The sequence below is a fragment of the Thunnus thynnus genome, chromosome 16 (genome assembly GCF_963924715.1).
Source record: "Thunnus thynnus chromosome 16, fThuThy2.1, whole genome shotgun sequence".
NCBI lineage: Eukaryota > Metazoa > Chordata > Actinopteri > Scombriformes > Scombridae > Thunnus > Thunnus thynnus.
Genome location: NC_089532.1, coordinates 9,655,234 through 9,676,725, shown reverse-complemented (window position 1 = coordinate 9,676,725; position 21,492 = coordinate 9,655,234). Strand labels below are relative to the sequence as shown.

Sequence of the window (21,492 nt, the reverse complement as noted above, 5' to 3'; positions counted from 1 at the left end):
TGGCAGTTCTGGACGAACACCAACCTCCACGTCTTCCTGTACCAAATCACAGGACAAAAACATTTTATGCACAGGCACACCCCATCCTTCTAACTGGAACACAGATCCCTGTGTCTGAAACCTGAAGAGAAAAGGCAGGATTTGCCTCCCCCACAAAGGTATGCAAAGCTCCTGAGCCCCTCAAAATTCTGACTGTAACTTTCTTGTCACTCCCAATTAGAATTACAAAGCCGTCAGACGTGAATGGAGCATAACCCAAGTCCATCTCAGAGATGTCTATTGGCTTAACCTGCATTTGAAATGGAGCCACCAGTTCTGCTGCGTCACCAGTTGTGGGATTAGGGATAGGTGCAGCCAGACCAGTCGACTTCACATGGGATATTTTGCTTGTTTCTTTTAGCAAAGGACATTCTTTCCTCCAGTAACCCTCTTGATGGCAATAATTATACACATTTGGATCACACTTTCCATCATGCTGCTGTTCCAACTTTGGGGAGAAAGAATTTGCTTTCTGGGATTTGTCACTATTATACTGCTCACCAAAGATACATTTGTGTGTCAGCACAGTTATCAGCCAGCACTGCAGCCTCACTAGGACATGTGACTTTGTGTTCGTTAATAATATGTTGCAATGTAATCGGGACACTGTTTTAACTGTTCTACAACAACTAGATCACATACCTTTTATCAAAAGTTTTCACACCAGATGAAGAGCACCAGTGATCAAATCCCGTGTAAATTCCACTTGTTTGTTTACCAGTTGTTTCGCCAGCCCCTGAAACGTTGGCGACATGCTTCAGGAACTAACTCGTATGCCTTCAAGACAGCTGATTTAGCGCATCGTAAACTTTACAGTCTTCAGAAGATGGAGCAAAGTAAAGACATACTGTAACATTAAAGTTTTCCTCTCATCAGGCCAGTTTCTTGAGAAAGCAACACGCTCAACAAAATCTACATCCTTTTTCATTAAACTTTGGCAACAAACTCAAGTTACTTGCGACATCAAAACGTGAACAAGTGGTTTCCTCATTTAAAGCAGATGCAGACCTTTTACCTTCTTTAATCAATGCCAATTTTCGCAAATCCAATTTCAGTTCCTTTTTGTATTTGATTTTTAAAAAAAAAAAAAAAAGCAAAAGCAGCAGTTCTTTCTGCTGTTCAAATGTTAAGCCAACCATGGAAAGACTTATACCACTCTTACCTCCCTGTCCATCAGTACACCACCTTCTTGTTAAGCAAGTGAAAGTTGCCCTTTATGATACTCTCCAGGTTTTCCTTTGTACATTTTGGGCTCAACTTCAACAGAGTAATGCTGAGCAATCTTCATCAGCTGTTCCTTGGTACATTGCACTAGCAACTCATCCGAGGGAGACTGAATTAAATCTTCCACAGTGTCAAACATAGCCACCAACCAAATAAACTCTGCAAAAACCTTTGTGCTATGCAACAAGTGGCTAAAAGAAGTGGAGTCTCCCCATCCTAAACTAACTAGTAAGATTAACTAGCTAACTAAACTCATCCCTAATCTTCAGATACTTGTGGCAGGTACTTATTCGCTGTAACTCAGTGGCACTGGAGGGACTGGAACTGCATACAAACAGCAACCTCCCCAAGAAACCCTGAATGTGATCCCGAGCCAATTGCTCTAACCGCTTTCTCCGTCACACTAAAAAAAAACACCCTGCAACAGACTTTCTTGTAGAACCTGCTGCTACGCCTCACAGTCAAAATAATGCTGCACCAAACATTTTAGTACTCCTTGTTTACCTCAAAACAATGAGACCAAAATGGATAATGCTCCCCAAACTAACAAAACACACCTTACATATGTGATACTCCACCCAAAAGTAAGAGTAAAGATAAATTAATACCAGCAAAATCTGATTGATCGAGCCCCAGTTTTGTCACGACCCAGCTCAAAGGAAGGACGAAATGTAGAGACCATACATGACTCTTTAAAGTACAATAAATTTACTTAAGTCAATTTTATTTATATAGCACCAAATCACAACAGGAGTTAATCTCAGGGCACTTTTCACATAGAGCAGGTCTAGACTGTACTCTTTCATTTACCAACATTCCCCCATGAGCAAGCACTTGGTGACAGCAGCAAGGAAAAACTCCCCTTTAAAAAAAACAAAATTAAGTATGCGGTCAGTTCATCAGTAATGTGTGTAGTGAGTGGATGTGTAAACATGTACGGGTGTAAGAAAACATAAATAAATCCACCAAATCGAGTAACCTAGAGTCTTAATTTGTACATGAGTACCTCTCTTATGTGGTTATTCACAGGTTATAGTGTATAGTGGAGGTGCCCTACTTCGCTAACGTCAGGAGAAATAATAATATTTTTATAAAATGTAATATTAGGCCAGTTCACCTTCAGGAAAGTGAGTAGTGTCACTACAACACACAGCAAAAGCCATGTATTTAATCAGTAAATAAACGATTGTTTAAACTATTATCTAGTTGATACTGAGAGATGAGATGTGACAGGATCTATCTGATGCTGTTCAGCAGGTGATTGATTCATTTATCACTTTGTGTGTTTGATCATTAATCAAAGCAGCATATTGCACCGTCAGGAAATAAACCCTGCAGAGTTTGGTCAAGATTGGGGGGGAAAAATAGAGACAAAACAGCCCCAATCATTCACATTCAGGTGCTGATATGTGAGAGAAAAGTGGGAAATCTCCTCAGCTGAGCAATTTCCTGCGGGAAACTTTAGATGACTGTTGGTGATCTATACACTTCAGTTTTTGAAGCGTATGCCCTGGATTTGTACATGTATCTGGTCGCCATCCGGCCGAGGCCACCGGTTGTGCGTGGGAGTCTTTGTGCAACTCCGTTTAAAAACAAACATAAGCAGCTTCTGTGTTACCTGTGTGTGTAAAAAAAAAAAAAAAAAAAAAAAAAAAAAAAGTCGTGCCACAGTTCTGCTTTGCTAAACTCCCACAATTCTTCTCCTGCAAAACATTGGAGTCACCGTCTTCATCTTTCTTCCAGTCCATTTACTTTCTTTTAATGTTTCAAACTGATCTGCTGACAAAAAGTGCAGAAGAATTCATACAACTCGGTTTAGACCAATTTTTTATCTAGCTGATAGTCTTTGGTGTATAAAGTCAAGTGTTTGTGTACAACACATGCCTATTTCTCCTTAACAATAAAAAAAAACAGTTCAGTGCTAATAAGTACACTCCTAATGCAATTTGAATGTGAATCAGTTTTGCAGCGTTATAGATTTTTATGCAAATGCAGTGCCTTGTAGTGGAAACACGACCAGCACTATCATTTTCGAGCTCATTATAAACTGCCTGGCTGGATTGCTACTGGAACATCGGTAAATGCCTTAAATGTAAAGTAAATGTAAAACACATGTAGGTACCCCCCCCCCCCCCCCCCCCCCAAGCACGTTTTACTCATGTCACATGTGCATAGTATACTTAAATGTCTCTCTAATACACACACACACACACACACAGTTCATTTCCGCCAACATTTTGTCACAATATTTCCCACCGTATTTCCTTTTCTCTTAAATCTTTTATTAATAATTCAGGTTTATATTTTGTTGGGTTTACATAGCAGAAGATGGAGTGAGGCTCATGCTGTGTGTGTGTGTGTGTGTGTGCGCGCTCTTACTGGGGACTGATAGTGTGTCTGGTGGGTGCTGAGTGCTGGGCAGAGTGAGGGAGTGAAGAAGTACTTATTGATTTTGGCCACACATCTCTTCTCCTGAAAATCCCTTGATTGCTTTTGTTCTGCTCCCCGTCTCCCTCTTTCTGTCTCGCTTCCTCTAATGAAACTCCAAATGAATTGGAGCACGTACTGACTGCTCTCTCTCTCTCTCCGTTTCACTTCGGCTCTCTCACTGTCCTCCTTACTCTCTCTCTCTCTCTCTCTCTTTCTCTGGCTTTTTCTCTGCCTGTCTTCCTCTCTCTTTCCCTGCTGATTTCTCTATCGCTCTCCTTCCTCCTCTCCCTCTCTCTTTCTCGCTTTCTCTTACACACTTTCTCCCTTAGTGGTCTTCTTGCCTATTTTATCTGTCTCTCTGTTTATCTATTTTCCTGTCCATCTCTTCTCTTCTCCCTCAACTCCTCTCTCACCCACCTTCATCTCATCCACATACGAGGGAGAGGGAGATGTGTGGTGGAGATGTTGCCTACTAGCAGCAGCTAAAGCTATTCTTATAGAATGACTCAGACACGTGACCTACTCAAATGGACTGATAGTCCTTCAACCGTCCCTCTGTCCATTCATCCCTGGACCTATCGTTAAGGACTGTTTGTCACAAAATACCTTCGACTCTTGCTCTTTTTAGACATAATCTGTGTAGAGCTGCAACAGTCAGTCAATCACCAATAATTTTGGTGATAGAATAATCGATTTAGTCTTTTTTTTTTTAATTAAAAAATGCCAAAATTCTCTGGTTCATTATTCTTGAATATGAATATCTCATGGTTTCTTTAGTCCTCTATGATAGTTAATTGAATATATTTGGGTTTTGGACTGTTGGTTGGGACTAAACAACATTTGAGGATTACACCTTGGACTTTGGAAAACTGTGATTGACATTTTTCACTAATCGTTAGATGCAGATGTGTGATAACTGAATGTCCAATATTTTTCTTTTTTAATCCAAGGTACCAGGAGGTACCCAAGGTGACATGAAAATTCTCAGAGAGTCCATTTTGCATAACACTCATAGCGTCTGAGACACAGCGGCATACCTGCTGAGACTTCATAAAAAGATGAAAAGCAGATATAACGTTCATCATCTTAGTTTTACGAGTTGGCATCTTAGCATTAGCTGATGAGCACAAAACATAAAGTACAGCCAAGGCTAATGGAAATGTCATCATTTTTGCAGGTATGTTGTCATCAAGAAAAGCATGGAAAAAATGCTTTTTTGATGTGATGGTGATGCTAAAAAATTCAGTTATTTCATCTTCAGGAGAAAATAACTGTCTGGACCTAATTTCATGGCAATCATCCAATAGTTTTTGAAATATTTCACCACAAATGCCAACCTCATGGTGGTATTAGAGTAATCAACAAAGTCAGAATGCTTCATTCTCTGGGGACCATGAGTGTCTGTACAAATTTAATGGTAATCAATCCATCAGTTATTGAGATATTTCAGTCTGGACCAAAGTAGTGGACCTACCGACAGACTGAAGCCATGACGCTAACATGGCTAAAAATGAGCTCAATCAACAACATAAGCTGAACATCAACACACATTCTTGTACTTCTGTCCTCATAAGGACTTTTCTGGGGATTTTAACCATTGGTACCACACTTATTTTAAAACCCAATGCTAACCTTAAATGGTCAGTTTACCCAAACACTATCTGTATTACGTCCGTCTCCACCCTCAATACATCAAAGGTGACCCCATTACTTGAGATAATCCTCAGGACAGGTAGAAAATAAAAAGTAGCTCCAATGAAAACCTTTTTGACATTGAGGTCTGTGGATTATCCAGAATATTTGGGACATTGTTTCTGAAAAGTTTTGCTGCTAAATGTAAGTTTTGGAGCAAATTTTGAGCAAATTCCAGTCACCTCAATTGTATCGGTTGCTGGCAGAAATCTCAGAAACTGATATCTCTAAAACTGAAGCTATCTGTGCACACATACCTTTGTAGTCTCCTCCTATGTAGAGAAAATAGATTAAATCTATTCAGACATTGTTTTTTTTTTTCTTACACCTCATTCAGGTTCTTATTATAGTTTCCACGCTTGAAATACAGGATATTACCAAAGTAATGATTTTATTGAGAGAGAAAAAAGCAAGAGGAGAGCATTAAAATGATGAAGAATCCTGAGGGGACAAAGAGGAGTGTAAACCACTGCAATACTATGGGTGTAGCAATACCGTTGTTTGTCTCATACTTTGTCCCATGTAAACAGAATCTGTAAGATTTTGTGTAAAATGCTTGTGTATGCTTAGGTATCCTTGTCCCTGAGGACTTCATTGTTCCAGCTCATCAAATGTGCATCCCTGTGCTTTATATTGCTTGTTTTGCAGCTGAGACTGTTTGTGGCTACAGCCGATACATTTGCATCACCGCCCCCCCAGCCCCCCCCTTCCATTTTTCCCTGTAGACGTTATTGTTCCGCCTCATCTGATGTGTGTATGTTTGACCTGTGCCCTCAACCCTCCAGGGGAGCTGGAGGAAGAGATGGAGAATCCAGAGATGGCGGACCTCCCTGAGAAACAGAAACACCAGCTCAGACACAGAGAGCTCTTCCTGTCCCGCCAACTGGAGTCCTTACCTGCCACGCACATCAGGTACACTGCTGCACACCTCCCTGGTATTATACCATGAAATTATGTGTTTTAATTTGCATGATTTGATTTTTATTTCAGTTTCTCTTTAATTTTCTGTGTCTTTCTCCCAAAATTAGACCCTCTCAGTGCACTTTTTTGATGGCAAATGCCTCCCCCAGGTTGCATAAACCAAAAACTTCTATCTTAATAAGTCTTTTTCGCTACTGTTGACTCCAAAAATCTTAATTTTCACAAACAAGAAAAACCTACCATACAATTTTCTAAGACATTGATTATCAAGAAACTTGAAACAAGTCAAAATAAAGGCAATAACTGCACCGGAAAATGACAATTAATGCAATAATCTCACTCCATTGGCAGAATTGTTTTCGCTTGTTTTAATTTTAACTGTTAAGATGAAACATTTGGTAGGTATTCCAGGTTGAATAAATTATTTAACAGCAGCTTATGCTATTAAATTAGTGATGTTTCACATCTCAGTCACTGATTATACAGCTTTTTTAACAGTTTGGCTACTTACTTGAGTTACTTATCATATTTCTGTTTTCAGTATTACATTGCATAAACTACATTTTCCCATTTTATCGGCTATGCAAAGCACATTTTACCTCTTTCAATCCTGTTTGTGCTTGTAAATAACTGCAATGCCCTGACCAAAAATGTGGTCATTGATGATGTCATCATTTATTGATTCCTCCACTCAAGGGTCACAATGACTCGAAGCAGTTTGAGCCTATCAACTTTCTGTCGGTTTTAAACAACATCAGGCACAAAAAAAATCCACTCATCTGCAGTGTGCATGTTGAGCTGCCTTCGCTCATCAGTACGCTCCAGGCAAACCCGCCTAATCATTACCACATTATTACATGGCATTTCTGAAGAGTCGCAGAAAGTGCAAACTGACATCTGCTCGAATAAAAATTCACTGACGAGCCGTTTGTTTAGTAAGATAATCAAACTCGATTAACTTTTCTATCTTAACACCAGCGAGCAGCAAGGTTACTCGAAGTGTTTTGAGTTAATCGCCCTGCCAAATCGTATTTGCTTCAGGCCAGAGAGGTGTGACTAATTAGCTGGTAAATAATTTGAATTCAGACAGTAGCAGTTAAGGGACGGAGATGAGCGCTGTCAGTGTCAATACACTAACCGAGGACTCATCAAATAGCAGGCTGCGCCGATTGGAGCCAAATCAATCTCATCATTGCAGATTCTGAGATGCATCCTACATCAGAGTTTCTTCTTAGACAGTTTCTCTTGCAGAGGAGAGTGCGGACCAGAGTAGCAGCTTTCATCTCGCACTTATGTAACACGACTTCAACTCGTCTACTATTCTGTATACACATGTTAAACATCCCATTTTTTCTTCATTCTCTCCCTCTTCTTTATCTCCTTCTTACTAATCTTTTGTCCCTTCCTTTCTTTACTCCTCTCCCCCCTTTCACATACTTCCTTTTTCTTCTCATCCCCTTTCCATACATCCTCGACGGACTCCAGGGGGAAGTGCTGTGTGACACTGCTAAATGAGACGGAAGCCCTGAAGTCTTACCTGGACAGAGAGGTATGTATGTACACAAGCTCCACATGCTCGGTAACATCACTGGGTCTCCTAAGCTGTGATTAGGCGTGTTAGATTTCAGGAGGTATGTAAGAGAGTGTGTGTAAGAGACTTATGAGTTCAGAGATTCTTGTTTCCAGATGAATTATTCAATGTGTTGACCCAGAATGTTCTTTTCACATACTGTAATGAGGAGACGAGAGACTAGCAGAGGGGGAAAATGCACACACACACACACACACACACACACTGGCGCATACGCTCCACTCTTTCGCCTCTCTCCGCTTGCCCGTCTCGCTTCCTGTTCCTTTCATTCCTTTCAGTCCTCACGCCTTCCTGTCATCTGTATTTCCCAGGATGCCTTCTTCTACTCACTGGTGTATGACCCTCAGCAAAAGACCCTGCTGGCTGATAAGGGGGAGATCCGCGTGGGGAACAAGTATCAGGCTGACATCACCGACCTCCTGAAAGAAGGTACTCATACTTAAATGTGGGGAGTTTTAATTGACCATTTTCCTGAGCAGCGTTTTTACAGGGTAGCACATTAACTTTTTTCTGCAGGGGACATTTTACCCTGCTCTGTACTGATTTTTTTTTTTTCTTTTTTCCTTTTTAACAAAGTTTTCAACATTAATAGGGCATCCATAAACTATTCAACTTTTCCAGGGGAAGTTTTTGTAACTGCTCAATTCTCAGGAACATTTCATGAACTTAAAGCAGGCGTTTTAACAGATGTTGTCTATGTGCAGCACACTTTGGAAAGGATCAGATGCATGACTATATTCATTACTGGCAAAATTGTAAAGCTGAACTACTCATACATTTAACATCCAAATCTTATTAGTAATGTGGGCCTTATTTTAAAGCTAAAGAATGTCAGTTTAGACTTTATAACTTCTTGGAAAAGTTTCTTGACTTTGCAACTTGTCCATAATGTTAAATCTATAATTATCATAATTTCAGCAGTCTGACAGATATTCTTGGCTGAAGCTTAAGATATTTTGTGCCAGTATTTTTTTTGCAGATATTCAGTACAAATATGACTATTTTAATGCCAGATTTTCTATTCATTGTTTTGCCAGAATTTAATTCTTAGCAGGTGGGAAAACCTCTGAAATTGCAATTAGCACACCATGGGACATTAAGCTCTCTAATTAAACCCATGTTAATGATTTTTTTTTTTTTACATGTGTTAGAAGCTCGGGCAGTTTGGCTGGTTGGTTGCAGGCTGGCAGCTTGACAGAACCCACCTATTCAACTCTGGGATTCATTAAAGCTTTACACAAGGAATTTTTTTTTTTTTTAAAAAGGAAACTATGAAGAAAATCTCATTTTGATTGCAGATTTTACAATTTGTTGTTGTACAGATGTGACCAATGGGGAACCCCATTGGCCTTGGACAACATCAGATAATTACTATAACAGTGCTGTCTCTCTCTCTCTCTCTCTCTCTCTCTGTATGCATGTGGGTCCATGTAGGTGAGGAGGATGGCAGGGACCTGGAGAAACTAGAGGAGAAAGTCTGGGACCCCAACAGCTCACTGACAGAGAAACAGATCGACCAGTTTTTAGTAGTAGCTCGGTAAGTCAACACAGTAGAGAACAAAAAACATACAAATACTAACAATAACATAAAAAATCAAACATTTCATAACCTGTGTTTCAACTTTTTTAGAGCTAGATATAGTAGTTGATTCAGTGATAATTGGCCAGGAGTGTATCATTTGCTTTGCAAAATTGCATTACTGAATATTTCATCAGGAAGCACCAAATTTATGACTTTGCTGATTTGTCTTTTTTTTCTGCATAAATAGTTCTGAATAAGATCTGATGTTGGGTGTAATTATGCATACATCAGATCCCAAGTCTACATAGTAAAAGTCTCTTTATAGATCTTTTTTTTTTTTTCTGCGTGTCCCACAGGTCAGTAGGTACATTCGCCAGAGCCTTGGACTGCAGTAGTTCTGTCCGGCAGCCCAGCCTTCACATGAGTGCTGCAGCAGCCTCCAGAGACATCACCTTGGTGAGCTATCCACACATACATACATACATACATACATACATACATGCACACACATGAAAGTGGCCTTGGGTTAAATCAGCATCGCGCCATAGGTGGAAAGTGTAGGAGAGAGGCAGTGCTGTTAATCAAAGAAAATGCTGGTGTGTGTGTGTGTGTGTGTGTATGTGTGTGTCTGTTAGTGATTGTTGAGGGCTGTGTCTGGTTATCCTTAACAAGCAGTGGGCCCCAGAAGCCTGGTGCGGGTCTATTCTGCCCTAGATCTTATCCTCATATATAAAACATAGATGAGAGGCCTTCTAGCTACATACACACACACACACATATACACACACACACACACAGCCCAAAGCCTTGCAAAGGGGGCTGCATATAAACTCTCTGGACTGAGCAAATAAAAATGTGTTCTACTCGTCCCAAGAACTCAGCAGAATAACGCAGAAATTAATTGCTTAATTGTTCCAAACAAGATTCAGAACAACATGAAAAATCCCCGACAGTTATTTCCATCTTGTGTTTAGTTTCACGCTATGGACACCCTCCACGCCACGGGCTATGACATGACTCGAGCCATTGCAGCGCTGGTGCCTCAGGGTGGGCCCGTCCTCTGTAGGGATGAAATGGAGGAGTGGAGCGCCTCAGAGGCCAACCTGTTCGAGGAGGCGCTAGAGAAATACGGCAAAGACTTCACCGATATCCAACAGGATTTTGTAAGTAGAAAAAAAACGAACAAACAAAAAAAAAAAAAAGCTTAGGGCAAGGCAATTCTGCTAAATTAAATGGTATAGCTGAGATATGCAAGGAAGACCTTTGGAGCACTTGGTACAGTATGCTGCTCATCAGCCTTTATGTGGGATCCCTAAATCTAATTTAGAGATGTGTGTAGTAGGTATTCAGTGCACCCATAATTGCTGCTTCTGAGTGCAGAAACCACAGAATTAGAGTTGAACTTCTGCAGCAGACATATGGACTTCATTCAGGCATTTAGCTGATTTTGTACAGAACAACTTCCAAGCACAGTCGTAGTCCTGTAAGCAAAGATTACATCCAGCTCAAGAGGAAACAGTGAAAAATGCTTAAGCAAAGCACAATGATCATTTATCCCTTGAAACATTCCAAATAAACATTTTTGATTAGACAAAGTGTGAGCCTTAAGTTAGAGGCTCGGAGAATGTCCTCTGTGCTTTCAGCCTGAGAAGAATAGTGCTGCCGTTTGTGGACTTCTCTACTACACGTTGTGTGCTGAGCTCTCACCGTGTGCATCACTCCACCACCTGGTGGCTGGCCGCTGTCAGTGCCGCTCACTCTTGTTTCCACCCCGGCCTTTTCTCAAACAACAGGACTAAACCACCATTATGGGTGGGGCCACTACTTGACAGCTCATTTTCCTTTCAAACTTCTACGAGGAAACTTTACAGTACAGCCTCTGTAGGTTCAAACAGATTTTGTGGCCAGTTGTGCTTTTTTTGTCATTTAGGGAAAGATATTTTTAGTGTAAAGTGGGTTTTTTTTGTCATAAATGTATAAAAAAAAATTGTGCTGAATTCTGTTTACATGCAGTTTAGTTCTGAAAGAGACAACCTGAAGCTTTTAGGTGGTCACAGTATTGTTGATCACTAACAGCTGCTCTGAAAATATTCCTGTTGAAGTGAATTGATAAAATGTGTCTGGACAGTGAAGCGTGTGTTGAATAGTACACGTTCACTTCGATCTTTCAGACTTTCTCCACCTGTCTGGAGATTGAAATTGTGACCTGTCAATCATAAGTCTGCTCCCAACACTTTAATACCTTCTAGAGGGAAATAATGATTATTTTGTCCTCTCTCTCTACTTCTCCAGTTGCCCTGGAAGTCTCTGACGAGTATTATCGAGTATTACTACATGTGGAAGACCACAGACAGATATGTACAGCAGGTAAAAAACTTCATTACACATCAGTTGTAGCTTACTATATTTATTAATGATAATTTCCCTTCTTTATATCCTAATAACTATTTCACTCTGATTTTTGTTCACACCTGATGACTTACATCTCTGGCGTAAAAGGCAATATTCATTGTTTTTTGTACACTTAACTTTGGAGATTCACAACCTTTTCTGGCCCTTGACCTCATTTTCGGCCCCAAAACTCATGTTGTCAGTGGAAGTATACGTTTTGGCATACATGTTTACTCTTAATCTGTCTATGCTTATTAAAAAATGAGTCAAATATCAGTCTAGTTCAGAAATATCCATCAACTCTATCTTCAAATCACAGGAACTCTTCTGTCTAATCACATCACTTCTTCTCTCCTTTCTCCCACTTCCTCAACCTCCGTCTCCGCTCCAGAAACGATTAAAAGCAGCCGAAGCAGAAAGCAAGTTAAAGCAGGTCTACATCCCTAACTAGTGAGTATCTCCACTCTGTCATTATACTACATTGAGACATCAAATTTAGAGTGTTCTGACCTTCTCAGCAACATCTCTGGTATTTTAAAGTTGGACATTTGCTGCTGCTGTTTGGACACAAACCCTTCTTTCACTGTATTAGCAGTCATGACAGCTCTCAGTACAGTATCAGTGTAATGGCTGTCTCTGGCAGCAGGCTGATGAATGTTGTCTGTTCTGTTAGTGAATGTACATTCAGTGTGCCAGTCTTATCTTTATTGGTCTGACTCCGTCTCCTGTTTCTTTGCCTCACCAGTAACAAGCCAAACCCTAACCAGCTGAGTAACAATGTAAAGCCACCCCTCGTGAACGGAGCAGCAGGCGCAACTGTCCCAGCACCTCCAGGCCAAGGGCAGACGCCCGGCCTGGGCAGAGCCTGTGAAAGCTGCTACAGTAAGTCATTCACTGTTAGAGGCATTCTCCATCCATCCATCCATCCATCCATCCGTCAGTCCATCCATGGAGGAAATGGATGGATATCTTCCATAAACTGTGTATCTGTATTTTCTCTACATGATTTCAGTAGATCAAGCTTGGCATCTAATTGTAGGCGTCCTCACGGCTTAGGGGTTAAAACGCTGTCCATGAACCACAACGTCCCTGGTTTGAGTCCAGCTGGGAACCCTTATTGCATTTCTCTCTCCCTCCTTTCCTGAAATCTCTCCACTGGCACAATTGAATAAAAGCATAAAATGTCCAAAAACATCTAACAAAATATTCAAAAAAAACCACAAAGTGATCATTGAACTTGTGCTCTCCAGTAAATCTTAAAAATGTGTCATCTCCTCTTGTGTTTTGATTAACATAAAATTACAACAGACCTCTAAATTGAACCAGCAATAGAACTTGAGCTTCTGCATTAATATACAGATGGAACATTTTATTATAAATCAGGTGATTTAAAGAGTGCAGAACTACTCTGCTCTCTGTATGAGGCACACATTTCATACTGTTTCTCATTGCGGAGAGTGCAGAGAGAAGAGCGTTACGTGCCCTGCAGCGGAGTATTGTTTGAGTTATTTTAGTGGTTATAGTTAATTAAGTGATGAATGATTAAAAGTTGCGCTCTCGACTGTGTGCGCTCGAGCACGTGATTTTGATTATGTCTGGATTATGTGTCGTCTTGTGCACGTGTCGGTCTATTGCTCTGTCACAATGTGTTCACTTTCTTCTCTATGCATACGTGTGTTAAATATCTGTGCTCACATGTGATTATATGTGTCTGTGTGTGTGTATGCAGCTAGCAGCTCCTACCAGTGGTACTCGTGGGGACCTCCCAACATGCAATGTCGCCTGTGCGCCTCATGCTGGACCTACTGGAAGAAGTACGGCGGGCTAAAGATGCCCACAAGGCTGGATGGGGAGAGGCCTGGACCTAACCGCAACAACATGGTACACACACACGCACACGCACACGCACACACATGCAGTCAGGCGTATGTACACACACTGCTGTGAATGCTTCACTTGACATTCAGTTTACTTATTCTGCAAACAACAGCCTTACTGTTTGCCTAAAGACTAACCCTACGCTTAAAGAAATAATTCAGCTCCCAGGCAAATCCCTTCCTACTCACCCTCATGTAAGTCTGTATGTGACGCTGCTTGATATATTTCCATTATAGTTAAAGTAATAGTTTGACATTATGGAAAATGAGAGAGTGATACTACTCTCATATCTGTCCATTAAGTATGAAGCTACATCCAGGAGATGGTTAGTTCAGCTTTGCATAAAGACTAGATCGAGTTTAACTTTGGATTCACTCCATAACAAATCTACATTATATCCTTAATTATAAGTATTTCTATATAAATACACTAACTACAGACTCTCAGATCAGAACATTGTCAATCTGTCCTCACAATAGTAATGTCCAAATCTTGTAAATGTGGGTGTATAAACATTTCTGTAGTATGTCAGGGAGCCAGATGAAGTACCACAAATATAAACGTAGCTGAAAAGGATCTGAATATCTGCCAACCCAAGTAAATTATTAGCTATTAAATGACTTTGGTAGTCTGCATTTGCCAGGCCACTGTGTTAAATGGATGGTGCATTTTGGGAAGCTTTCCAGTCGGCTCCATTTTGCCAACCAGCATTGATAAATTCAAGTAATTAAATCTATTTCAGATAACGATTTACTACAAATGTTTTTCTAGTCATAAGTGAGGTGATAATTAGACTTGTCCTGTGAAATACTACTCTGTCAATGATCATTAATCTGTGAAGGCACAAACCACCAACACACTGTTTTTTTTTTGTCTAAACAGACATGTTATTAATCTGATTGTACCTCCAGAGCCCCCACGGCCTGCCCATGCGGCACAGCGGCAGCCCCAAGTTTGCAGTGAAGACGCGACAGGCTTTCTACCTGCAGACTACCGTGCTGACACGAGTGGCACGCCGCCTCTGCCATGACATCATTAGGCCGCGATATCTGGGCAGGCACCCCTACCTCCCTGTTAACACAGCAGCCATCAAGGCAGAATGTAAGCAGCCTTTTGAACCTGTCTTTTTATGACAATATCACACATAAAAGTTCAATCTGTGTGTTCTTGCTCCAGCACTTTGTTGAAGTCGATGCTTGTATTTGAAAGAGAAACTGACATTTTTTTTTCTTCATTAAATGGATCATGTTATTATTGTTTGCAAGAGCCCAGTTGTTTCTTTATTTCTTTCATCAACTGTATTCTTGCATTGAATTTCTACAGGTGCCCTGCGGTTGCCAGAAAGGCCAAAAAAGCCTTTGCCACTAAAACCTATGAGGCGTAAACCTCTGGAGTCTGTGGTTCGATATTTAGGTAAGAGAAAGCCGGTCACCCAGTGCGTCTGAACTGGATTTCTGTTTTCATTTGGTTTTAACTGGGTGTGGTGTAAATGGATAACTTTGTTTCCTTTTGACATAATAACACTTTGTTACTATAATGAACACACAATAACTCTTAAGGAAAAAGGGCTAAAAGAGGACTAAAGTTGATTTACTATATGTATTTTTTCATCATCAGAAATATGTATCCAAGCATAAAAATCTTGTTTCAGTTTGAGTCATTGTTAGTGACTTTTCATGCCTCATTAAACGCCCTAAAGGTGCCTTTTCTTCTAAACCAAGTTTCTGTTTACATTCAGTGTTTCTAACCAAAACACACAGTGTATACAGTATCTTTGAGGTCGTAACAAACATTTCCTTCCTCATCAAATGTTGGCAAAGCCGATTTTTCTGTCAATTTTTAAACCCTCATTGTTGGCATGTTTTCATTACTAACAATCCTTTTACTCCCTGCCTTTGCAGATGCATTACTGTGTTACAGCCACCTGTAGATCAGTGGAACAGTGTGAAATCATTGGCAGGAATGTTTGTGTTCGTGCACAAGAACAAACAAAACATGGAGCCACTCATAAAAACATTTCTCCATGGCACTACTAGTGATCAGATACTCTACTGGATACCTTTAACACAGATGTACAGTATGATAGCAACATTTATTTCACCTCTTGTTCAAGGAAAAGTTTTGTTTTTACTTTTGATCACTCAAAAAAAATCCCTTTTTGTCTTGTAATCCTCATTTGCTCCTTTTTGTCTACTTCTCTCTCTCTTCCTTTCACTTCCTCCCTCTATATCTCCCTCTTTCACTTACAGAAGCACATCCCCGTCCAGCCAAACCTGACCCCCCGATACGTGGAGGCTCCATCTCTACAGGCAGCCTGACACCCATAAAATCCTCTCCCATCTTCAACAATGGTTCACCCACCATCCTGGGCAAACGCACCTATGAACAGCACAACGGACTGGATGGTGAGAGCATGTGTGTGTGTATGTGTGTGTGTGTGTGTGTCTGGATTTATGTTTTGCTTTCTCAGCTTTCTTAGTAGTTCACTGAATCCGTGAATCAAACTTATTAATTATTGTAACTCGTGGTCATATATTCTGAATTTTAGTTTCCACAGTATAAGCACACTCTAAAACATTTCATTTGGTTACAGTTCCTGTTGTAGTTGAATATGGGCATGAGATGAGATGAAGAAGATGTAAAAAGTGCATTGACATAAAAACAATTTTCCATATTTTTCTCAAATCATTAGAATTGATAGTCATGATCACCTTATCTGACAATTAACTAATTACTGGGTAGTTCTGATATGAGATTTTATGAAGGAAATTAATTAAATAGTGCACATTCTGTAGTATGTTTGTATTCGTTAAAGCAGTTGTTTTCATTCAATGAATCACTGGAATGGAATTACATTTATATATTATCTATTTTTGTGGAATTTTAATCATTACAGAATAATTTTAAATGATTTTAACTGCATTAACACAAACTAAAATGTATTCAATTATTCATAAATGTTAAAGCTTTAATATTTCTGCTAAACACTGATTATTTGAATATTTAAGGAGCATGCAAAGGCGCATCCGAGCCTACTCGATGGCTACAACACACGGTTATGATTCGCTGCTCAAGGGTTAAGAGTTTGTATGGGGCTCCTTGTTTTTGGGTTATGTCCCACTTTCCCCTGTCCCTTGTGATACGAGAGAGGGGAAGAGACAGACTAAGAGATCAAGAGAGTGAGAGGATGCCAGAGAAAGACGGGAGAGAAGAGGGAGAGAGATTGCGAGAGGATGGGATCGGCCTTGCTTCTTTAGCTGGAGGCTACAGTCTATGTTGTCATGGTAACAGCGGAGAGGAGGAGGAGGTGGAGGAGGAGGGCTCGGTAAGTGTATCCTGAGGGAGAGCATCTCCACTGGTCTGTGAGCCCACCTCAGGCCCAGGCTGGGATAACACACCAGGAGGAGATTTGGGTTGGAAATCAGCCAAGCTTGAGGATTAGGGATTAGTTTTCATTTTTTTATTTTAACACCAATATATCAGCATAATAGTTCATATCATACAGAAGATAGGAAAGGTTTCTGCAAGCATGTTACTTGTATTATTTTTAATTGATAATCATAACAAATTTTATTATTTCTTTTGGGCTAGTTGTTAAATCAGGAAATTTCAATTATCTGTGGAATTAATTAAAGGAGTAGTTCAACATTTTTGGGAAATATGCTTATTTGCTTTCTTGCAGAGAGTTAAAGCTGGAGTGCAAGTTTGTCTCCCTCTTCTGGCAGTGAGAGTAATTACAAAAACACTGTCGACACATGCTTGCGTTACTACTCTGTCGCTACTGTTGCAGCTGTTGTAAAACGGTGGATAAATTGTTTTGAGCGTCGCACAACCTCCGCAAAATGACTCGTTTTCACTATCAGAATTTGATCCGTTTGGTCCGATAGCATTTGGAAAGTCTAGAAAAGCTGCATGATTATATTATTTTATCCCCATTCAAGTTAGCAGAGAGCTGACCAGAAGTCTAGAGGCTAGAAGCCCATAGAGCATGCGCAGTATGCATTCATCCATTCATCCAGCCAGCGTGGGAATATCAAACCTGACACCAGATTTAAAAACTCTGTATGCTGTGAAATAAAGAGAGATTTACCTGACAGTCATAAGCTTAATAAGCATTGTGTGAACTTGTTTGGCAAGGGCATTCATTTATATGTAGAAGTTCCGCTCTGCAGGTTTAAATGAGATGATAAGCACCACTCTCATGTTTGTGCTTTAAATATGGAGGCGAGCTGGGAGGTGATTAGCCTAGCTTAGCATATAGACTGGAGGCATCTCACAAATCCACCTGCTAGTATGTCTGAAGTTTACTAATTAACACGTCGCGTCTTGTTTTTAATCCGTGTGCAGACAGAAATGTAAAAACACAACCATTTCTTATTATAGGGTGAATTACGTGCTTCTTCTCTAAATGTTGAAATGTACTTTCAAATTGAATATTTGCCAGAGGATCAGGCTTTAGTGTGGCTGTGGAGTCATTCAATTTGTTTTGCTGCAACTTTGAAAATGTAACGGATCATCTGCTTTCTCTTGGTTTGAATTCATGTCAGTATTTTGTGAATCAGTCTTTGTCTTTTTCCAGGTCAAACTCAGGTTTAGCCAAGGTGGTTTTCACAGCAGATATTGTTATGAAGTGTGTAAAGAAAAAAAAAAAAAGACACTTTAAATGCAATAGTTGCTGTCAAACAAGCCAAATTATTTAAATTGTGACTTAATCACAATCAGATTATCCACAATATTATAATGATATTTATAAAGATTACTTAGTGAATGTTTAATTGTTTACTGGTGTTTGATGAATTGTTTCTGCACAAAGCGAGAGCAGAGGAGAGAACAGTTGTAAAGCACTATTGAGGGGATTGAAGGAGTTCACATCATAGGTGTGAAGATTCAAAACTACATCACTAAATGTTTTATTCATTTCTGTTAATTACTCATTAAAAAAAGAAAGACCTGGTTGGTGGATATGAATTCCTCAAGCGCTGTAGAATAAGGCAGAAAACAGACATGAATAATCATTTATATTCTTTAGATATACTAAAGAAATAAGTACTTTATGGAGCCACCAGAGGGCAGAAGATTTTATCCTTTTGTGTATCTACTGTATTAGTATCAGTGGACTGACTGCTGACTGAGGGAGGCTGTGTGTGTTTTTGTGTGAGTCTGTGTTTGTTTTCCAGCCTGAACCAACATGTCTTGTGCTCTTCCTCGTCTGTAGGCACTAAATCCAAAGCCCTGACTCCTCAGTGGGACATCATGGCCAAACGGGTGAGTGAAGTGGCGCGGCCCTCGGCTCCCATGCAGGACGAGGTACACGAACTGGACTGAACACTCCGTAGGAACGACCTCTACTGCAAACCCAAGTGAGGTGAGGCGCGCTGCCGGGTCTCTCTGAGGATTATCTTTAAGGATTATTTCTTTGGCTCTTTGGTAGTAGTAGTTGTTTTCTTTTTTTATGCAGTGTTGGGATTCTCTTACAGCCCTGACTTCATGTCATGTTTTTAAAATGTTAGATTTCTTACTATTTTGAGCTGATTTTGTTGGTAGTATGGATACTTTCACACCTGTGGTTCAGTTATTTGGTCCAGAGGGGTAAAGAAAATTAAACATGATTGCCTTTTAGTTGATTTGACTGTTTTAGTGACTGCCATCCTGCATCATCAGCACTACATGAACCCTTGTGGGTAAATCAAATTCTGGAGACCTATAGCACTTAAATTTGGGTTGATTTATCTTATATTGCTTAAATATAAGCTACACATCGCTTCTACAGATTGCTTTCATGATAGTTCCTATGATCAGTGGATTTAATTCACACTAAAATATTCAATTCAATTAAATTTTATTTATATAGCGCTATTAAATGGCACTTTTCACATAGAGCAGGTCTAGACCGTACTCTCTAATTTACAGAGACCCAACAATTCCCCCATGAGGAAGCACTTGGCAACAGTGGCAAGGAAAAACTCCCCTTTAACGGGAAGAAACCTCAAGCAGAACTGGGCTCTAGGTGGGCAGCCATCTGCCTTGACCGGTTATAACATATCCACTCACAAAAATCCTGTGGTTCGGCAGTTTTTACACTAGAAATGAATAACACCAGAGTTCCCTTAAAATTGTGATTGACAGCTTTCACACCAGCCCTAAAGGTTTATTCTGATGTTGTAAAATCCAGTAGAGATCACATGTAAAGTAGCTGTGAACTGTGTGCACAGCTGTGCGCATCATTATGGTTAAGAGAAGATATTGTGAGTGCTTTGTTAATTAAATTGTACTCAGGTTGACTGCGCTGCCAGGAAAGTATACCCCAAACAATTAACTGCTCTTTGACAACAGGAGAAGTGTTCATAATGATTTTCCCTTGTGTCTTTTTTTCACAGCAGAGGGGGGCATGAAACTGAAAGACATTTTCCAGTAAACCATAGCAGAGCGCAGCTGAGTGAAGCTGAGAGGAGAAGAGACGACAGCATTGGCCACCTTGCTTCAGACAGTTCCGGTCTGTCAGATATACTGAAGACCAATTGATAATCGATCAGTTTTGCTGTGGTCGATCAGAAGATGAGCCTGACTGTACAGGACTGTGTTTATTACTTACATTTCTCGTTATTACTGTCAATGTAATTATTGTTATTGTTATTATAATTTTTTTTTTACCAACTATAACTCAGCTTATTGTTTTTCGATCAAACGATGGAACTTGTGAAGTTTCATGAAAAATGCTTGCAAAACCCTGTGGAAAAGGGTGGAAGGACTGTAACATAAGCCACTTGCATCTTCTATGTTTTTTTTTGTTTTGTTTTGTTTTGGGTTTTTTTTTTTAACAAGTTATATTTCCACAAGGAGACGCACTTTTATTTCAGCGACTTGAGTTAACTCCTTGTCTTTTTTTTCAATGAATTTGAATGCTTTACGGGAATCTTCTGTTTTGTGAGCCGGCCCCGCTCTTTGGCCAGAGAGGTTTAACTTATTGAGAAAGACTTGCTGTTTTTTCTACCTTTTTCACAAGTAATGCATCTATGCTTCGATAATGTAATTAAAAAAAGATAATTGATTTTCCCTCTTCTTTTGGTGTCTGTACAGAGGTTGAAAGGTGTCAAAAGTTGCACTGAATGTTCATTTTCTAAGCTGGTATTCACTCCTTTTTTCTACTCACACAGGTATGCAAACAGGGTATAATATGCAAAAAAAAAAAAAAAGCTTTTCTGTCCAAATTGCTTCATATATTTTGTTCTTAGAAAAATGATTGGTATTAGAAAAGCAAACGATTAGATGCAACAACAAAAACATGTTGTGAGCAAAATTTTAAAATTGACACAGACATATGCTTTGCCTCCATATCCACTCATTTTGTCAATATGTTTTTTATGCTAATTAGCAGCAATGTCTTTGTGGCATACAACTCTTCAATTGCATATTTAACATCAGTCGTAGTGGTTCTATCAGTCACTATGAGGAAATATACAGATAACACTTTAAAGCCTCCTATTTAGCATTTATAAGCAGTGTATGAACATTTAATAAATGGTTTATGACACTATAATGCAGTTGTAAGCAGATACAAGTGTTTATTTCTGTTTTTGTCAACAATCATAAGTAGATGTTGGTATATAAACAGGTAATGAACAGTCAAAATAATATAAAATGTCTTCATAGGAGGTTATAATTGTTTACAAATACCGTACATTAACACTTAAAATGTCCTTATATCTGCTTATAACTACATTAGTTTGTTATAAACCTCATATTGAATGTTTATTCATTGCTTATACAGTAAATACTAATTTGATTGACTTAAAGTGTTACCAAT

General features: G+C 39.6%; 1 protein-coding gene across 2 annotated transcripts in view; it reads left to right on the top strand.

Moving 5' to 3' along the window:
* Positions 1-20,736, top strand: part of mta1 (metastasis associated 1) — a 46,169-nt gene extending 25,433 nt beyond the window's left edge. The window contains exons 5-19 of one of the 2 annotated variants that reach the window (XM_067613540.1): positions 6,171-6,297; positions 7,792-7,855; positions 8,209-8,326; positions 9,332-9,434; positions 9,776-9,875; positions 10,394-10,582; positions 11,712-11,786; positions 12,202-12,260; positions 12,556-12,692; positions 13,540-13,691; positions 14,600-14,789; positions 15,012-15,101; positions 15,938-16,093; positions 18,904-19,053; positions 20,069-20,736. In XM_067613540.1, coding sequence (XP_067469641.1) covers positions 6,171-6,297; positions 7,792-7,855; positions 8,209-8,326; positions 9,332-9,434; positions 9,776-9,875; positions 10,394-10,582; positions 11,712-11,786; positions 12,202-12,260; positions 12,556-12,692; positions 13,540-13,691; positions 14,600-14,789; positions 15,012-15,101; positions 15,938-16,093; positions 18,904-19,013 — 1,670 coding nt within the window. In that variant the 3' untranslated portion in view covers positions 19,014-19,053; positions 20,069-20,736. Of the gene's footprint in view, positions 1-6,170; positions 6,298-7,791; positions 7,856-8,208; positions 8,327-9,331; positions 9,435-9,775; positions 9,876-10,393; positions 10,583-11,711; positions 11,787-12,201; positions 12,261-12,555; positions 12,693-13,539; positions 13,692-14,599; positions 14,790-15,011; positions 15,102-15,937; positions 16,094-18,903; positions 19,054-20,065 lie in introns of both variants that reach the window. The other variant, XM_067613539.1, reaches the window with a different exon arrangement.
* Positions 20,737-21,492: the final 756 nt, after the last annotated feature.